Below are 20719 nucleotides of genomic sequence, written 5' to 3'. Positions count from 1 at the left end.
GCTGGGCGAGTTTCCCAAATTTGATTTAGCTGTTTGCTCCAAAATTTGCCCTGTTTTTTGCATGGAAAGGATCCTAACTAAGCTTATGATTGGATTTTAGGCTTTCATCGGATCAGAATGTCGATTACATGGCGAGAAAGAGAGCATGAAGAACAAGACATGGTTTCCCTAAACAATCCGGGTACAATTGAGGCCCTAAAAAACTGTGGGTTACTCAAATACTTCAGGTTGTTCAGAATGAGGCAACAAATAGAACTATTGCAGTTCCTTGTTCATGCATGGGATCCGACAGATCAGACTTTTCACATAAGGGACAAAATGGTCCATATTACCATTGATGATATTTACTTTCTTACCAAACTATTGAGGTGAGGTGCCCCCATCTCACTTTTTGGATTTGCCCGTGGAGGTGAATCGGTGAGGGATTACATTCGACAGTTTTGTCGACCAGGTACACAACCTAGCAAGGATGGGAAAATAAACATCAGAGATGTAGGTGATTTGCCTTTGAGAATGATCCTCTTCACAATCGCAAAGTTGGCTGGCAATGTGACACTTCATTTGGCGAATAGATCATATATGCAGTATGCACTTGAGTGTCTAGAGCCAAAAGTATTCAATTGGTGTGAGGTTGTGCTTTCTTCATTGAAAGAACAACTGACCAAGGTAAAAAGTGGTAAGATGAATAATTTTTGTTATGGTTCGATCTTAATCGCTTTTACCTTAGAGAGAATCCCATTGATGCAACCGTAGCACGTATCACTTGGTGTAGCTGTTCCTAGAGATCCACATATGCACAGGTGGGTCGAATTGATGGATCAACATGCGGGTCAGTCAACAATCATTTTTTCCACTGCATTCTTCAGTTGGCTCGATCAACAACACCTTGTCATCGAGGAGCATCCATACTCAGGGATGGATTTCTGTGGAGATCCAGACTTGATTCTACTAGTTGGAGCACAATGGGGTGCTATAGGTAAATCATTTGACCAAAGTGTTTTTGATTTTTTCAAGTTTCTACATGTTTTTGTGTTTTTAATGTTTCCAAGACTAAACTAAAATTGTTCTCATGCATGTAGATGTGGGCATTGTTTGACCTGTGAGACACCAACAGGGTGCAGGTGGGCCATCGCGGAGAAACATTGGGAGAGCGGTCCTCCAGGACTTGGATTTTTCTAAGACCTTGGCAGAGTTGCAGGATCACATAAAGGGATTAACCCTTGGTATTTCGGATGTCTGGATAGAGGAGTTACCTATGAGGCTGCAGCGCCACACTATTGGTGTTCCTAGCCGTTGGATGAGGCTTTTGTGCATGATAGCACAAGTTGTGACCTGTTATCATGAGCATCACTAGGTCTACTTAGGATATTTTGCATGCATTTTGAGTTTTTGGGTCAGATGACCAAACTTGTATTGGACACAAATTTTGTAAAAACTTTTAAAACATCTATCTATTTTACTTTCAGATTTTTCTATGGTTATGTGCAATCCTATTCAACTAATGATGTGAATTGAAAATATTACTTTTACATGTGTCGCAAATGTCTATTTAACACATAATTCGCTAGAGAATCAGTTAATGTGTTAAAGTTTCTAGAAATATGTTGATATTGAATGTATTCAAAATGCCTTTCCAAAATACGAACTCTAAGGAACATACGAAGAATTGTTGGGTTTCGGACGATATACACACTTGTAAGTTGTAGTACAATGAGTTGTGAATCTAGCCTAATGATGATTTGGCAAATGCCAAGTGAAATGGAACTAGAGAGAAGTTCTATCAACGTGTTATACTCAGCAATGTTGTTCGTTGATCGACCGATACAAATCCCTTGAAAACTCACTAACTCGCCACCTAGAGCGAAAATGGCCCATGCTGCAGAAGATAGGTTCTACGTACTACAACTCGCACCATCGGTGTAACCAATAATACTACAACTCGCACCATCGGCGTAACCAACAAATGGTTCAAAAGATTCCAACATTTGCAAGAAATGCAAAGCGGATTACTAACCAGATAAAAAACTCTAAAAAACACACACTGACACACACACATGCAATGAAAGCATATATACAGTGAGTTTAACTACACTCAATTAAGCATAGTAATGTTTGAGGTGCATCCCGTTTCGGGGCTACGATAATGGAATCCCATCACAATCTACTAACTCATAGGAAACTTTTGCCAAAACATGCTTGACAATATAAGGACCCATCCACATTGGTTCAAATTTCCTTGCTCCAAGTTTATTAACTTCCTGATCGTAAAGCAAGACCAAGTCTCCTTCTGAGAAGATACGAGGCTTGACATTTCTATCATATTGCACCTTGATTCGTTTCTTATGCACTTCGTTATCCAATGCGACATCACGATGGGTTTCATCCAGATGGATAAGTTCCAAGAAACGCGCTTCTTCTTCAGAAGTGTCGGGTAACAGGCAATTGCGAGTTTGAGAGATGAAATTTCACATTGTATCAGTAAGATTGCTTCCAAACCATACACCAACTGAAAAGGTGTGAATCCAGTTGCATTTCTCACCGAGGTTCAATATGCCCATAAGGCAGAGTATAGGATTAAATGCCAGTTTCGTTTATGAACCCCTATCATTCTTTGCAACATCCGCTTCAGGACTTTGTTGATGGCCTCAACTTGTCCATTCGCTTGCGGATAATAAGGGGTAGAACTATCATGTGACAGTCCTAACTTAGCAGTCAACTCAGCCATCATGTGATTGCGAAAATGCAACCCATGATTTGTAACTATGGCTTGTGGTACACCAAACCGGGCAACCACATGGTTAAAAAAGAAAAGAGCAGTCGTTTCACCACTGTTGTTTAATGTTGGCATCGCCTCGACCCATTTGTTAAAATAGTCAACGACGACTATAATATACCCATGCCCCCCGGCCGAGGTGGGGTTACATGTCATGAAGTCAATGCCCCATTTGGCGAATGGTCCAACAACAACGATTGGATGCAATGGTGCAGGTGGCAATCTAGTTTTGCGGTCATAGATCTGGCATACATGACAGCTTTTGACGGTAATAATACAATCTTTGAATATAGTTGGCCAGAAGTAACCTGCACGAAGAATTCTCTGTGCGGTTGCATATCTAGATAAGTGTCCACCATAGGCACCTGAATGGCAATCATTTAATGCTTTCTCGGCTTCCTCGTGTGAGGCACCTCCATAAAACTGTATCGATACCACGATGGTAAAGAGTGTCGCCAATGATCAGATAATCTTTGGCTTGGTATCGGATACGTCGCTGTTGCGAGCGAGAGGTATCAGGCCAGAAAGTTTAGGTCTGGAGATAGATTAGTATATCTCCATACCACGGGTCAGATGACAATATCAGAAACAGAGACTCATCCAAAATCGATGGTTCAGATGTTGAATCAATGGAGGTCGAGGGAAGGTCGCAAAGTAGCTCGGCAAAAATGAGAGATTTCTTTGATTTGGACTTAATGAATTCCATATCAAACTCCTACAAAATGACTATCCATTTTGAGTATTTACCCCCCAGAAATTGACATGACAAAATGTATGTCATAGGGTTGCAATCCGAAATGATGGTAGTCTTCCGGAGTAGGATGTAGTGGCGAAATCTCTAAACAGCTTGCACAGCTGCCAAAGCTAGTTTCTCGACATAAGAGTACTTACTTTTTGTATCATTGAGATTGTGTCTCAAATAATATATTGGATTTTCAATCCCATTTTCCTCTTGGACTAAAACCATGCCAATGGTTGTATCTGCAGTGGCGAGATACAGGTAATAGTCGTTTTGATAATTTGGAGAATGCATTAATGACGCTCTAATCAAGGTATCTTTAAGAGCATCAAAGGAAGCTTGCACAACCTGATCCCAATGGAAGGGTATCCCCTTTTTCAAAAGACGTGTAAAACCTTTAGCCATTTCAGCGTAATTGGGAATGAACCTCCTCAGAAAGTTAGCCTTCCCTTGGAGTCTCTGTAACTGTAAAAGATTTGAAGGTGGAGGCAAGTCAAGAATTGCTTGAACCTTTAATGGATCGAGTTGAATTCCATCTCTAGACACTACAAATCCAAGCAATCGACCAAAACCAACACAAAACACACATTTGTGTAGATTGAGTCATATCTTGTAGTGTCGACACCGTAAAAATATAGCTCTCAAATGTTGCGGGTGATCAATCCGCTTTCGTGAATGAGCGGGTAAATTGATAAGGTAAGGTTGAACAATGTGCTTGATGTCATGGAAGGCATAGTTCATTTCCCTTTGAAATGTGGCCCCTGCATTCTTCAAACCGAAAGGGAGTTTCCTATACATGAATGTGCCCCATGGACAAATAAAAGTTGTTTTAGATTGGTCCTATGGGCGGATATTGATTTGATTGTAGCCAGAAAAACCATCCATAAATGAGAATATTTCGCATCCGACACATTCATCAATAATATGGTCAATAAAAGGAGTAGGATAATTTTCCTTTGGACAGACCTGATTTACATCTTTATAATCGACGCACACTCGAATTTTCCCTTGTTTCTTCATGACAGGAACAATGTTGGAAACCCAATTAGTAAGAGGTACAAGGTAAATGAAGCCAGCACATAAAATCTTTTCACCTTTTGCTTTAATGGCAGTGGCTTTCTTTGGATGAATAGGTCGAAGACGTTGTCGTACTGGTTTGACATCAGGATACATTTTGATTTCATGTTCAACAATACTAGAATCTATGCCTGGCATCTCCTCGTATGACCATGCAAATATATCTCGAAATTCACGAAAGAGAGTATGGTAACTATCAAGTTCTGATAGAGAACAAGATTTTCCAACATGAATGTTTTCTACAACATTAGGTTTGGTCAAAATATTAATAAAAACCATTTCTTCAATATTTGATAGGTTTCACTCGAAGTCTACTGTGTCTATGAAAACAGAATTCGAAAGGAAATAAAAAACTGAAGGGTGGTTAAGTTCATTTGAATAATCTTCGATGTCATCTAGAATATGGGAAAGAGAATCATAATCTTCCCAAGGTTCTTCTCCTATCATCATTGATTGAACGGTTCCTTCATCCGTATAAAATATATGTGAAAAAGGATCCGAAGAAGTACCATATTCTAATGAACAGTCTACCCATACAATTGGTGAAACTGGATTTGGGTTTGCCGCACAAGCCAGAAAAATTGATTGCTATGCAACTTAAATGGGGCTTAGCGGCATAACTTCAGTATTACTATCAGCTTGAGAATTGTTGGTAATCCTCCTTAAATCAGATGAGGTGGAGCAAATCATGTAGCAAGTCTCTACTCTTGCCACTTCCGCCAAATCAAATGGTGGCAGTAGCGTAAAAGTACCCATTAGGGAAGGATCTTTAAAGAGACCTACACCAACGCTTTGAAGTGACAGCGGGGGTCTGTGTACTAATGGAATTCTTCCAGTAGCCTGAGAACTAGATGCAAAGAAGGCAAGTTGATCGATAACTATGATTCCACCTTTATGAGGGAATGCAATTGTATGAAAGTACGTGGAAACCACAACAGCCATAACATATACCCATGGCCTTCCCAGTAAAATGTTGTAGTCGAGGGGTCCGTCAACTACCTCAACTTCAACAGTAATTGTTTTTCCCCCTAGTTCAATTTGCAGGTTACTCAAAATCCCACAAGGTGTATATGTTCATCCGTTGAAAGCTTTTAACGTTGCTGGTGATCATGACAATGACAGTGAACCAAGTGTTTTCCAGCAGCTCATTGACATAATGCAAGTAGACTCCCCCTCGTTAATAATAGTTCAGTGAACATTCTTATTGAGAGCCTTTACTTGAATTAGGAAATCTAATTGTGCTGGTAACTATGGTGTATATCCCGCATGGTTAAAAACCACAATATTGGAATCCGTAGGGTCTATTCCACCAATTGCTGACAGTAAAGCTTGCTTCTAGGAGGGACAATTTTGTAACACCTCAAGCGTCGACATAGCAGAAGGTGATTGAGCAAGGTCTTCTACTATGTTATAATTTTGAGCTGCTCGAGCTCGAGGGTTAAATGTCGATTTATGCACAACTCCCTTTGGTGGTTTTATTATCAATTCTGGCGCAATAGATGGTGGAATATTTTCTGATGAAGTCGAAGTCGAAGGATTAGGTTGATCAATGGCCTGATTATTCGATGATGACGGTGGATTTCCATAATCTTTATTTCGTGTCGACACCAAAACTTCGTTTTTAGGCTTTGCAACAGATAGCATAAGTACTTGGGATGTGGAAGCATGGTTTGTCGCAACCAAATGTGTCTCCGGGTTTGGAAACGGATCAGTCAACACTGCAGATGTGTTAGAAGTCTTTAAAAGCTTAGAGACTTCCGAGCGGTGTGGACAATCTCTTGTAAAATGCTTGTCATTACAGATTAGACATGGATAATGAGGTTTCCTTGCCGAAGTAGAGGAATCAGATGATTTCTCTTAAGGGGGATTATCTTGTTTCTTCTTGTTTTTCCCCTTCTTCTTGCCTCTTGGTTGCTTTTGATTCTTGCCTTTTTCAGATGACACAGCATTGACTTCGGAAGCAAGATTGTTTTCTGATGCATTGGAAGTTTGATTTGAAATAGAAAGTGTTTGACCAGATGGTCTACCTGCCGTTTGTGTGCTCAAAGAACCAATCACATCGTCGCCGACATGAGAGTCCTTACTTGATTGTGGAGGAGGAATAGTAAACGCTGGTCGGGGTGCATTCAGAATCTTGTCGTAGAGCATTCCAGATTGTGTATAAATCAATTCCAAATATTGATCACGGGCAATTACTTGCTCTTCTGTGACAACTCCACCTTTTGCCACATCCTCGGTGATTGATGGCAACAAGGATTTTATGAACCACTCAACCAAAAGCTGATTAGGAACATAAGTCTTAACCATTCGACAACGATGCCGCCACTCATGAATATGATCTGATATATGAGTAGCAGTAGTCTGTTTAAAGTTGGTTAGGAGTTTTGTTCCAGTCTTGTATCTGATAGGTAACTGGAAATGGGTCAGAAATGTGGTCGCTAAAGTCATAAAGTTGTCGAAAGAAGCTCGTGGTAACTCAATGTACCACTTCGCAGCCGGACTAGTAAGCGTTCTTTGGAAAAAAAGGAGTCTAACCAAGTCATCATTTAAGGAGTTTGATGAACACCACAAATGAAAAGTCATGATATCATTTGATGGGTCTTCTCAGGGATTTCCATTGAATTTTGGAATGTCAGAAGGTAAATTATGCGGAATCACTGGCCACCAAGGTGCATATAAGGTTGGATCATTAGTGAGTCGGTTTAAATCTAGTAATTCAGGAGTTTCTACAAATGGCAATTGTCGATTCAAGTTAGGTTGAGCATACCCAGGATATGATGGAATTGCCTGAGCAATAGGTCTTTGCATACCAGCATAGGGCATCTGTATATGGTAACCTTGATAAGGTGTTTGTTGAACAAATCCGATATAGGGTGGTTGTTGATAACCAGGTTGAATTTGCAGTTGTCCATAACCAACAAAGCCTTGTTGACCAGGACCTTGGTAAGCTTGATATTGTCCAAACCCAGGTTGAGCTTGTTGGGCAGGTCCAAATTGGGGTTGGAATTGCTGGAATTGGGGCTGCCACGGTTGTTGAATCAACTGTTGTTGTTGTTGGTACAACTGTTGTTGATTTAACGATTGTTGTTGCCTAGCAATGTAAGGTTGACCAAGTTGTGAATAAACTATACCAGTGTAAGCCTGAGTCACTCCAGATAAAGGTCTACTAACCTGAGGTTGTTGGACCCCAGACACAAGCGGTTATTGTATAACACCTGAGAAACTTGGGCCTCTTGACCCGAAACTTGTGGTTGCGAGGTAGAAGGACTAACTTGTACAGGTTGAGATACAACTGTTTGAACTTGTGACTGTAGTACAGTGGTAACAACAGGTGTAGTAGGAATAGTTGACACAGTTTTCATTGGTTGTGTTGGATACACAAGCCTTCGTTGAATTGGCATTGTTGGTTGCCATTGACAGACTCGCATTCCAGGCTGACCTGAATACTGTGGGATACTACCATATGATGGTCCTCCAGGATATGGAGGATAAGGTGAATAAGCATATTGCTCTCCATATGGCAGCAATCCAGTATGTAATGGATACATAGGTCGTTGTTGACTAGATTTCCCAGTTTGATATTGATATGCAGGATCAAACTATTGAGCTCCTGTAAATGAAGAACATGTAAAATTTCAGCTGAGGACATGGGTGATGACCATGGTGTAAAAGCAACCCCTGAGTGGGTTCCAGATAAAGATTGGTAACCAACCCAGATGGACGATTCACCATATAGGTGTGACTCAGGAGTAGTATAAAACATCGAAGAGGTTGCGATAGAAGATTATGTCGCAACTGCATCAGATGATACAGTCTAGGATGTTGACGGTTGTTCAACCATAGTTAATTGACCCAATAGATGTCCTAAAGAATCAATGGGTACTTGAAAAGAAGCAAGATCAAAAGGAGTAGTAAAATGAGGAGTATAAGGATAAAGATAAAGCCCGGTTCCAAAATGGAATGGGGTTCCAGGTGTAGTATCTTCTTCAAGTTATTCCTCAAAAACAATTAAACCAGGTGGAAGAACTTCACCGTCAGGTCCATAATAGACTTCTGGTGTTGGTAAAGTGGAAGTTTCAGTAGTTACTGATGTCTGAGGGTTAACCGGTTGATCATCTTCCGATAAAGTAACAACTTCTGAATGTTCAAATTCGAAGTCCAAATGTTCTGGTAAAAGAACAATAGTTTAAGGGAGAGGTTCCTGAACAACTTCAGGTTTAGAAGTAACTTCTGGTTGAACTGATTCAAGTTCAGAAGTAATTTCTTGTTGAGCAACTTCAAGTTGAGGATCAACTTGTTGTTGAACAACTTCGGTTACTATTTCACTAGTATCAGTTATAGTGTCCTCAGGTAATTGTGAAACTTCTTCTTCAGTAACGAATGTACCAGAAATAGTTGGAGTAATTGGAGTCTCAGTACTTACCAAAATGGATGATTTTGGTAATTCAGATGAAGAACCAGGAGTTCTTGATGTACTTGAATCAGTTAAGCGAGACCGCTTTGACCAAATAGGTGTAGCTTCGGGTGGAAAAGGCAGTTTACTCGCCATTTTGCGCGAACGACAGGGTAAGGGTTGATGTTCCTCCACGATTGCTAATCAATTTTATTACAAAAAAGAAATAAACAAAAAGGGGTAAGCTAGGCAAAAGGTTTACCAAGCAACTGTGAACTACAGAATACCTCTTGGCAAACCAAGAAGTACAGCTAGGCAATCTCCCCGAATGTTGTGTTCAGTGTATCACAGTGTACAAGGTAGCCGACTCGGTTACCTAAGGATGGATAACAACCTAGTGTTGTCCTCCCATATATACCCGAAAGTACGTGGAGGCCCAGTCCGTATAAACGATGCCTAATGCAAAACCGCATAGTGAGAACATTCCCATATACTTTACGTACTATAACACCGCCCTATATACCCAAAGGTATGTGGACGAGCTACGATATACTCACGTACGTGGACTGAGGTATCACACTCGGGATGTATTGCAGACATGTTAACGGCAACTGCTTTGTTTTACAACGCTAGAACACGTCTCTAGCCTAGAACCACTAAATGTTTTTCATTAATGACAATGCTCCAGTAGGCAAATTGATGTTAATTTTAAGTTGATATTGCTTCGGAATTTGCCTTTCAAGTTCACCACGTGATGTATTCTGAAATTCCTAGGAATGCAACTATTATGATAATCATTCTTTCCATTCAATTTAACAATGAAAATCTTAGCTATTAGGGATAGAGCAACCAAATTTCTTTCGATCAAATAGCAAAGAGCATAATCTAATGCAATTTCCCTAAACTATTCCTATGAGCACACATAAAATTTTTCAATGCAACATGCATGTATTTATTTTCGATTTTCTTAATGTGAATATGAACAAAAAGGAAACTAATGCACATACAATCAATCAATATTTAACAAGAACGAAGACTTTACGACAGTTCTGTTTCGAAGGAAAAGAATACTTTTACGACACTTTCTTTCGAACAAAGATTAATTGACTATAATCTAACTTTGACTATGGATCGATAATTACAAAGAAAACATTTAAGAAACATCATTCAACTAAGTCAAAGTAGGGCTAGCAGAGGAGATAGAAACTTGTTTTCTGAGACATGACATTCATTGATTAATCAACAAGCAATCAAACAGAGGAAATTTGGGAAAAACTTAATCCAAAGGTGGGAAACTGACCCTAGGAGCATCAGCGCAGCCTTGAAAGGGAGACAGTACGCTTCAGAGCACTGTCCCTAAGCCAAGGGTGCTCTGCAGCGCACTGTGTCCCTCACAAGCCTGCGCTGGTGACAGTAAGCCATTTCAAGAGGCAATTTGACACAGTTTTGACCAAAATTCAATGCAAAAGAGCTTAAATACAATCAATGAACACAAGTAGGGTTTGCAAGAGTGTCCTAGGAGGTGGATAAGCTACTAGGAAGGATGATCTTCCCTAGTGGAGTCACCAATTTGTTTTGGAGAATTTGGTATCTACGGATAAATACTAATTCCCTAGATAAGTAGCCATATCTAGAACAACAGTTTAAAGCACTTTAGCCTTTTCCTATAAGCAATAGATAAGACAAAGAAGATGAGAAGACCTACTTGTAGTTCCGCTTTCCTCTTGTCTCCTTTGTATCGATCCTGTCGCTCCTTCCCGTACTTAACACGCTTGAGAAGTACCTGTAAACATCAACAGAAGACAAAGAACCGATCAAAGCAAAAGATCTATTGAATACAAGTAAATGGAATCAGATACATTCACACATATAAGCATCATATAACAAGATAAGCATATGGGAAAAAGGTTCAAATACTTTATTGAATAGAAGAAGGAATTACAACCATCATGTCTGATTCGAAGTCACTCCTCCAGCTTGGATCCCATCCACATCACATCAAAAGCATGACAAACTTGTAGCATAACAATACTTGTCTCAAAGCCAATTCTCATAGCAACATTATCTCCTTACAATTCAACATAGTCCAACCCCTGATCACTTAGATGAGTGTTCAATTTATAGGAGGATGAAGGAGGTTATGTCATAAATGGGGGTATTGAATGGCCTTCCATACTTAGAATTAGTTCCATGGAGGAAGGGATGAGAGGATAGGATGCATCTTAACTCATTCCTCATCCATTTTCGAGCTCATAAGAGTTGATAAGTGAGGGAAACTTCTAGATGACTCCAAGAGATAAGAATATTCCCCAAAACCTATGTGAATTTCACTCAATCTCACCCAGTGCAGGTGAAAGAGGGCCTAAGTGCTCTATAGAGCACCTTGGCATGGACTCAACTGCTCTGCAGTGCACCCTTACATGGGCCTACCTATGCTGGTCCCTTTAGAGGTCATTTCAGGATGTCTTCAAGTCATGAAACTGTCTGGGAAGGAGGCATTCAAAAAGGTGACTTGTTTAGGGCATGTAGCAACTGAAATTAGGGTTTTATGAGCCCTAAAACACTGATATGAGTGATGTTCCCAAATGGATCTGTAACATGCAGGTAAGGCAACTTTTGGAGAGCAAGAATGGCATTTTTTTAGCTAAGGGACAGGAAATATCCCAATGGGGCTAGACCTACTAGAGTTGCAACATCTGGAGTTTTTGGGTATCTGAACAATGTGTAGGTAAGGCAAATTTTGTAGAGGAAGAATGGAATTATTTTCAGCCACCAAGAGACAGAGAATACCTTAATGGGGCTAGACCTAATAGAGTTGCAACATCTAGGTACTAGAAAGCTTTTGGAACAGACTAGCCTAAATTAGCATCGACATAAGTACGTACACAAAAGGTTGGAGTGAAAAAGTCCCTATTGTTCTACAGAGGCAAACCACGCAAAAGGATAAAAACCAACTAGATCATGCATGAATACCATCTTGTCGATAGTGGAGCCAAGCCTAGCAATTTTCCCAACAAGAAAGGTTCTTTGAGAGTAAGTATATAGATATTAGTTGAATTCTTGTATCTGCCCTCTAGAATATTGTTGATATATTCTAATTTGGCTCTTTTCTAAGAAAATTTGATGGAAATATTATTCATATACTAGTGAATATTCATCCATATGAATGTTTTTCCTTTCACCATTCTATACTTTTGATTCTTTATGAATAGGAATTGATTTATTCAACTAAAATTGGTATTGTTGATTTTGATGATACAACTGTTATCCAACTTGTTGATTGGGTGTTGTGTCAAATTTACAAGAAAAATGGTCATCTTCAAAGAGTACAAGGGGGAGAACGAGATGAATCACCAAGTGTAGATGAAGTGATGGCTTCTTTGCCTAATATTGATCAACAAAACAAACTGCAACTGCCCAAATTTGGCCCTTTTGATGGGTTCTTGGAGAGTGATGATCCTTTCATAAAGGGTCTTTTGAATGATGAAGCCATGGATGGCAATGGAAACAACAACAAACTACCTCAAGCCTAGTCTTCCGACCTTTCTCACAACAATTTCAGTAATAACAATGACAACAATAGTTATTTCCATATGAACGTTGTCCCCAAACAAGAGGCATTAGCAGTGGAGACTGAAAACAAATTCACTTCTCTCAAGAGGACCCTCTCCTTAGCATGTGGGGATGATGAAACCAATCCTGCAAAGAGATCCAACAACATGCAGAGCAACTACAGATACAACATCATCAACAATTTTCCATCCTTAATTAATTAAATGCAGCCTAATCAAACTTTCCAACCACAGACCTTCCTAAGCTCATTGAATGAAAACCAACAAAATTTTAGACTTCCCTACATACATAACATGCATTGAACCTCCTTAAAAATGGCTCATCACAAATATTTTGAATTCTTTTCGACAGAATAAGATTGGTATACGTAAAAAAATTCTGGATACTAAATCAAATAGATTGTTCTTTCTATAACTGAACTGTATAGTAGTTTCTATGGTATATTTCAACATTGTCATAATTTATGCATGGAATGAACAAAGCAACTGTAATATTCCTAATTAGCTATGGCTAATTGGAATATTCGATTTTGTCCAATCTTTGCCTTCTATAGTTATTTGTAAATAAAAAGTGAGGAAGGGGGACATAACTCACTTTAGAATAAAAAGTCACTTCCTAGGTAGCACAACGTTGTGACTTAAAGGGGAGCCAAGGGGGCCAAAGGGGGACGAAGAAATGGGGCCCACGCAGACACATGGAGGGACTGCGCAGGAGGGAAGAACACATGGCAAGAGGGGAATCATGCAGGAGGAGGTGAGCCTAGGGATTGTGAGATGCAGAGGCTATAAAATATAGAGGAGCCCCCTCATTTTGGATCATTCAGTTATGTGCATTTTGAGCTAGTCGTTTCTGTTGGACACCTAATCCTAAAGGGTTAGCGTGGAAGTTGAATGGACAAAGCAGTCCAAGAGACCTTGGGATCTGAATCCCAAGAGTCACCTATTGTACTATAAATGTACATCTATTGTTAATAAAAATTGTACTCACTGATTTATCTTTCATACTAGTTTTGCTGTCCATGTGAGTTTAACATGGTATCAGAGCAGGCGTATTCCTGACCTGCATAATTGCCATTTGTCTTATGGCCTTATGTGCAGATTATTTCTGTCGTCTATTCTTCATTTCATGAATTGAATATTTTCTTAGCTAAAATTTAGCTGCAACCTGTTATTTCCCAGCGCTATTTTTATTCACCTGCCTTCTAAAAACACTCATTGCTCAGACCTGCCATATCTGCCATCTCTGCCTTAGCAAAAACGTATCTCTGACTGCAATAAATTCCTGACTATGGCCTCTGCACATTCCTGAATTTGTAACGCTGAAGTATTATTTGCCATTGTCTGCGCCATTGTCTTCCATATTTCCTCCTAACAGTGGGCGCGCCGGGTAGGGGCAACAATCGCCTGATTGAAAACCCTTTTGGTCCATCAAATTCAATGAACGAATTTTTAATGTCGAAAGCCTGAGCTGAGGCATTTTTCACCCGGTGTTCCAATAGTCATTGTTGGAACTAAACTAGATCTTGGGGATGACAAACAGTTTTTACTGATCACCATGGTGCTGTTCCTGTAACAACTACCAGAGGGAAGAGTTGAAGAAGCAAATTGGTGTTGTTTCGGCCCGAACCAGCGAACCGAATCAATTTTAATGGTGCGGTGAACGTGGATTGAATACGCTTGGAAAGATGCGCTATCTTGAACGCTGATGATATATCCTGCAAGTCGGCCTCTCTGGTTTGATATACAATTTTGTGTATTACGTTAATACACAGTTACGCTGCCATTTTAATGCGTAATGATATTTGAATTTACTGCCCCATTTGTTTGTTAATCTTGGTGCCATTAGGAACCTCTCTTCTCTGTCTTCCTTGTTCCACATTTGATAACAGCATTTTGGAACTTCGATTATCAGCCATCCCTTTATCAATTTTAGTGGCAGGACTATACCACATGTTTGACACATAGCACGACTCGGTTTTTATGTCTTTTATTAGAGCCCATATCAGTCTGATTTATTTCGAGTGCAGTGTCTCTCCCATCATAATATTGCTGTATATATTGAATCTTGTTGAATCTTCACAAACAGTTATTTCCGATAGTTATTTGGGCATTCATCTTCTCCGCTTGTAGCATAGATGAAGATTTTATACTGTCTGCGTGCTTTCTAAATCCTGTCTTCGGGATGCCAGAGATGCTACTGTCCTAAAAAAAAAATGAAAGGATTCATCACTTTCAACTGCCAACTAACTAATAAGAGACTGGTTTGTTTCCAAGCGCGCTGTTTGTAATGTTCATCGATGCCGAAGATCGGATGAGGGTTTCGTACCTTTACAATGGGAACAAAAATAGATTGTGTTCGACTCTGAAGATTTGATGAGGGCCGTTTACATTCAATTTTGAACACTAAGAAACTGTGCAGTAGCCAGCAAACAATACAATAGTGTGGAGCACGATTTGGATAGCGCCGAGAGTCAAAATCGTTGAAGCGTTCTGAGAAACTGTGCAATAGCTAGCAAACAGCAAAAGCGTGGAGCACCGTGTGGACTACGCCTAGAGTCAAAATCGCCGGCATAAACCATTGGGTCCATTTCATTTTGCAGAAGACCAACCACAGAGAGAACTTTATTGTGCATAAGGACGGCGCACCCCGGCTCCAGCTGATCATTGTCAACAAAGGACAGAATGCCAACATAATACGCTGTAGATTATGGTTTGAATGAAACCGTGATGCAAAATCCCTATGCCTATTAGGGTTTAATGTGATTCGATCTTGTATTAAAAGGCGGCCCCAAAGCTGGCTTTCACAGAGCTGGAGTAATTCTCATTTCTCATCCACCTACGGCTTCAATGCCCATTCCATTTCGTGCTTTAAATATATAATTTGTACATTTTCAAGCCATGTGTTTTTTTTCTATCGAATTCCATGGCTCCGCTATTATGAATGTTATCCGAGTTTTGCTATTTATTTGGATTTGGAATCCCATCCATCGCAGATATTTAGTTTAGAGGTTTGTACATGTTTGGAAAATTATATTTGTCTCCGAGGCCAGGGCCAGAGGAAAGCGCTTGCAATGCATGTGACTTTTGCAGGTTTTAAAGATAATTTGGAAAGAATAAAAAGTGACAAGGTTGTGCCAAGCTTTTGATTGGTTTAGTGTGTCGATCATATTGATTTTCTTGGAGCAATTGGTTCTTTCTCCAGCAAGGCACGTCAGCTCAGCAATCTTTTTGAGAGCAGCAACATTTATACACCAATATTGCTCGTAATATGTGCACTGTATGTGCTGGACATTAAGTCTCTATTGCAGAGAAAGAAATCAATTTTGTATATCGCTCATTGATTTATTTGTGTGCTGACCTGGAGCTGTATTGAATGCATCAAACACTGTGATTAAAGCTGCCTGAATACGTTATGATGCTGCCTGAAATACGTTGAAGCTGCTGTTTTAAATAAGTTTGCAGTTGCTGCTGCCCCAATTGTGGCATTGTATTTAAAACTCAGTATAGTGCATTGATTCCTTGATTCCACTGCTGCATAAAGATTTTGGTGAGCTGATTGTAATCCTTTATATTGCACACTGATCATTTGCTGACATTTATAAAGGATATTGCTGTGTACTGTGAGTGGGTATTACTTTTCTGCATTAAGTAGTAGTTTTGATCAGTTTTTAACGCATAAATGGCCAGAATCAGTGAAGTATTAGAGTTCATGAAAACTCTTATACAATCTACTGTTGGTGACACATTACAAATCAGCAAAAGATCTCTCTCAGAAATTCAGACATGCTTATATAATGCACAGGAAAAGATTGATTTTTTACAGATTGAATCACAGCTACAGCAAGAAGAGCTACATCAAAATAGACATCATTCTGAACCTGTTTTTGTTCAGAACATTGAGACTGCAACCCATCAGCAGCATGTTAATAATATTACAGTTCATTCAAATAAAGCAGCAGTTGAACATGCAGATGCAGAAACTCAGTCTGCACTTCCCAAGCCCATCATCAGACCTTGGGAACAGCTTGTCCACAACAAGCACAGAACCGGTCTTGGATATGACAAGGACTTGTCCTTTCATATTCCAGACTATGCCAAGCCCATTCAGTTTCAGAGTGCTGGATTCATTTATGACAGTTCACCTGCTCCTCATGACAGTTCACCTGCTTCTCATGGCAGCTCACCTTCAGCTGTTCCAGATTCTGCCCCTCTTCCACAGCAACAACAACAACAAAAACAACAGATCGTGAAATGCCAACACTGTGACCGAGTTGGCCATTTGAAAGATCACTGTTTTGATCTTCATCCATGTAAGCACTGTCATAAAACCAGCCATTCTTCACACAGATGCTTCAAAAACAAACGACCTGCAAGAACGAAGATTCATCTTGGATGGATCGCTTCTTGGCAATGGGCATCAACAGCCAAGAAGATATTCCAAACACATGTCAGAACCTGTTCCAGAGTATTGAACAGTCTTGCAGCTGAGTTTTCTCCATCTTCTCACCTTGTACCTGACAGGGGGGGAAATGATGGTCATCTACAAGCTTCAAAGTCACATCAAGCGAGCCTGAGCTACAACCTGCCACACCAGTTTCAGAGTTGCAGCCAGAGACAAAGATGCCCGTGAACACAGATTGAGAACACTTCCTCTAGCAGAAGACTCCAGCTTCTTGCCAGTTTTGGAAGAGTTCCAGGAATTGCATTAAGCATTCCAGAGTTGTTGGTTATCCTTAAACCATCACAGGTTGAGACTTCCCTTTTCAGGTTGAAGTTTTACCTTTTATGCGGGGTGAGACCTCCCTTTTATGGTTGAAGGTTTCCCTCTTTAAAACAATAGGATCACTTCCTCTAGCAGAAAACTTCAGTTTCTTGCCAGTTTTGGAAGAGTTCCGGGAACTGCACTAAGCGTTCCAGTGTTGGTGGTCATCCTTAAACCACCGCCCTTTATACCAACATTTCATAGAGCACAATCAGCCTAGTGCTGCCATGCATTCTTTGCACATTTTGTATTACAGCTCTTTTCTTGGACTCATACATAACCCTTCGGATTAAGGGGGGGAATGTTGGACACCTAATCCTAAAGGGTTAGCGTGGAAGTTGAATGGACAAAGCAGTCCAAGAGACCTTGGGATCTGAATCCCAAGAGTCACCTATTGTACTATAAATGTACATCTATTGTTAATAAAAATTGTACTCACTGATTTATCTTTCATACTAGTTTTGCTGTCCATGTGAGTTTAACAGTTTCGACTTCTGAGCACGCTGGCTGTTTAGCTGGTCTGCAGCACTGTTTAGTGCATTGAGTGTTTTCGTTCAGAGATCTCACCCTTAGCCCCAGGGGACTTTGAGTGCCTGCTCGGGCAAGGTATTTCCATCAGTATTTCAACAGTAGTTTTATCAGCATTACAGCAGCATTTTGGAGGACTGCGCAGCACTTGGAGAGGGACGCAGTTCTTTTTGGTTGTAGTGTTGGATTGGAGTTTTGCAGGTGGATTTATGCTGGGAGATTGAGCAGGGGTCCAACTCTTGTCTCATTGGAGGATTTTTGGCAGGGTTTTAGGCAGAGTTTAGAGGGGTTTTCTTCAGTGGTAGCGCAGGGCATTGAGGAACTGCGCAGAAACCCAAGAGGGTGTTTTTCGAGGGTCGGCCATTCCAGGAAAGCTTTATGGGTTTTTCTGGGTTTCTTAAGTAGAGCCCAAATCCAAAGTTTCAGCTTTTTCCGAGGAGGGGAGCAGCCCCAAATCATCATTTGTTTTCTAGCAGCAACAACAGCACAACAACAACATCCACGCAGAGAGGCCATTCTTGTCATTCTGAGAGTATTTCTTCACTTGCCTTGTGCAAGTCGAGGTGCCATCTGTCTAATCACCTCTTGTACTCATTTTATTGCTCAGTATAATAAAATGGCTTTGTTAGAGTCGGTCTGGTCATCCCTCCGTCAGAGAGGGCATGACCATAAATCTATCGGAAGGGCTTTGTCATTCATACCTCTCATGCTTTGCACTGCTGGCTTAGGTCTGTCCATCAAAATCAAGTTTTAAAAGTCATTTGCAGTCCTGTTTTAGTTTCTAGGTCATAACGGTCATTTTAGTCATTAGGTATAGGGTTAGTCAAGCCGTGTCTTCACAAGGTCTAATAAAGCCAGCAGGCCAGAGGGAGGTTCTTGATAAGTTATTATTTCAAAGATTTTTATCGTCATACGGATGGATTATGACTTTTCTTCAAAACTCTGTTTTGAAGACAAGTCGACATTTTGTTTTTTTTTGTAATAATTTTCCAAAATTTTCAGTCCTTGAATTCTTCAGGCGCAACCCTGGTCTCCTTTGCCAAATTCCATGTCAGCTATTCCTGCAAAAAATTGCCAAAAATTCATCATTTCAACCAAAAATCAAGGAGGAAACAAAAAAGGTCAGAGTTCTATTAATTGTGAAAAAGTGCCAGATTCAAAACATTACAAAATGGGTTTTGAAGAAGTAAAAATCAAAACCATCTCTTGTCAAGATATTTCTCAAAGCTATTTATTCCTTTGCAACAAGTGTCCTTCAGAATCCAAGGGAGAAATCGTGTTTTGAAAGTGTAAGAGCAAAACTGGTTTGAAAGAGGCCGACTGTGTGAGTTTAAGGTAGCGCGGCGCACATAACAGGTGGCGCGGCGCACTGGAAGCGCGCAGCGCACTGGGAGGTTTTGCTCAGTGCTATTCTGAATGGGTGCGGTGCACTGGGTTCTTAGCGCGGCGCATATAGCCTCAAGCCCGAAAATTGCTTGAAACTTCACCAAATTGCTCATACCTTGCATAGATTTGCCAGGTAGGCTTGCTATCTTGATGTTGCATCAAATTTTGTAATCAGTGACGGTGGTTTATGGGTAAAAATGGGTGAACACACATATATCAAGCCCTCTTTTTATAAACATAAGCCAACTTGCTGTCAGGGTTTTAGAACTCACTGTACTCACTGTTTTGCCACCAAGATTATTCCTCCCTCCCATTGTTCCCTTATCTTCACCAATCCCTAATTCCCTATCACCTAAATTCATTACTCCCTTCTCCTACATACTCTATCCCAAATCCTCTAACCTCACACTTCAAAACCTATACAACTAATCCCAAACCCTAAACCCTATTCCCATACATCAATCCCTCAAACCCTCTCCCATATTTCCCTATTAAATTTCTCCCAATAATTCCCATTCCTCACTATTGTTTCCCCTTCCTAACAATCCCTAACGGTCCCTGTTGCATTTGTTTTTTCCCTTGGTGGCAGAATTTGAATACAACACCAAAAAGAGCAGTCCAAGTACAGTTTATATACAGCAGTAGCTTTGTCTTCAAGGTATTTTGTACAACAGTCATGGCATCTGAGCATTCATCAGACTATGAGGTAGAAACCCAAAGTGACTCTCCCTTGGAAGAACAGGCACCCCGTAGACCTCATAGAAGTGGCAGACATGTTAGGGAAGAACCAACCACCCTTACAGAATTGCAGGCCTGCCCTCTTGCTATGCAGTGTTTTCAGCATCAGTCATGCTATGAGTTTTGTCAAAAGGTGGCTAGTGTCCAATTTCATCATGAGCTGGCTCATCTTTTTGTGCTGCACTTGCACGGAGATCAAGCTATCTTGGCTGGTGTCACCTTCACACTTACACCAGAATCTGTCTCATTAGCAACCGGTATACCGAACATTGGTGAACCATGGCATAAGAAACAAAAGATTGACCGGCAACATTATGAGCCCTACATCAAAACCAGTTTCTTGAGGTAGCTCAAGAGAGTGTTCTCGTTCCGGTATCTGAAAGATGAATATGCTCCACTAATGAGATTGATTATGAAATATTTCAGCTGTGAGGGACAGTTCTCTCGTCTTTATGCTTATCACATTAGGTTGCTCATGCATTTCACCAGGGTACGGATGATGAACATTCCATATTTCATTTGCCAGAACATAGAGAGGATGACCACCTTTATACAGCATAAAACCCCTCAGTAGCAACTTTACAGTGTCTATCATTTTGCTCTTATTAAGATTGTGGTGGTTCATCAGCTTGGATTGCAGGGCATCACTTGGGATGATTTCATCTCTCGTGACTTCTTCAGAGCTTCACGGAGATTATCAGAGGTTAGGCATGAAGGTGAACCTTCTCATCGGTATGAGCGTCATGAGACT

General features: G+C 40.4%; 1 protein-coding gene across 4 annotated transcripts in view; it reads left to right on the top strand.

Annotated features, from left to right (window-relative positions):
• The window catches only part of LOC149192920 (ABC transporter G family member 39-like), a 190412-nt gene that overhangs the window by 142138 nt on the left and 27555 nt on the right, over window positions 1-20719 (top strand). The window contains exon 22 of one of the 4 annotated variants that reach the window (XM_089404739.1): window positions 1080-1400. The exons of the other annotated variants lie outside the window; for them this stretch is intronic. Within the exon in view, the coding sequence (XP_089260865.1) occupies window positions 1080-1103 (24 nt within the window). The 3' untranslated portion in view covers window positions 1104-1400. Of the gene's footprint in view, window positions 1-1079; window positions 1401-20719 lie in introns of those variants that run through there. 4 annotated transcript variants of the gene reach the window in all.

This window comes from Pinus tabuliformis, chromosome 2_2 (genome assembly GCF_031772625.1).
Source record: "Pinus tabuliformis cultivar Carrire ecotype Pingquan chromosome 2_2, CPIR1, whole genome shotgun sequence".
Taxonomy (NCBI): Eukaryota; Viridiplantae; Streptophyta; class Pinopsida; order Pinales; family Pinaceae; genus Pinus; species Pinus tabuliformis.
Note: the sequence above shows the minus strand (reverse complement) of the source record. Positions and strands in the feature narration are given on the sequence as shown.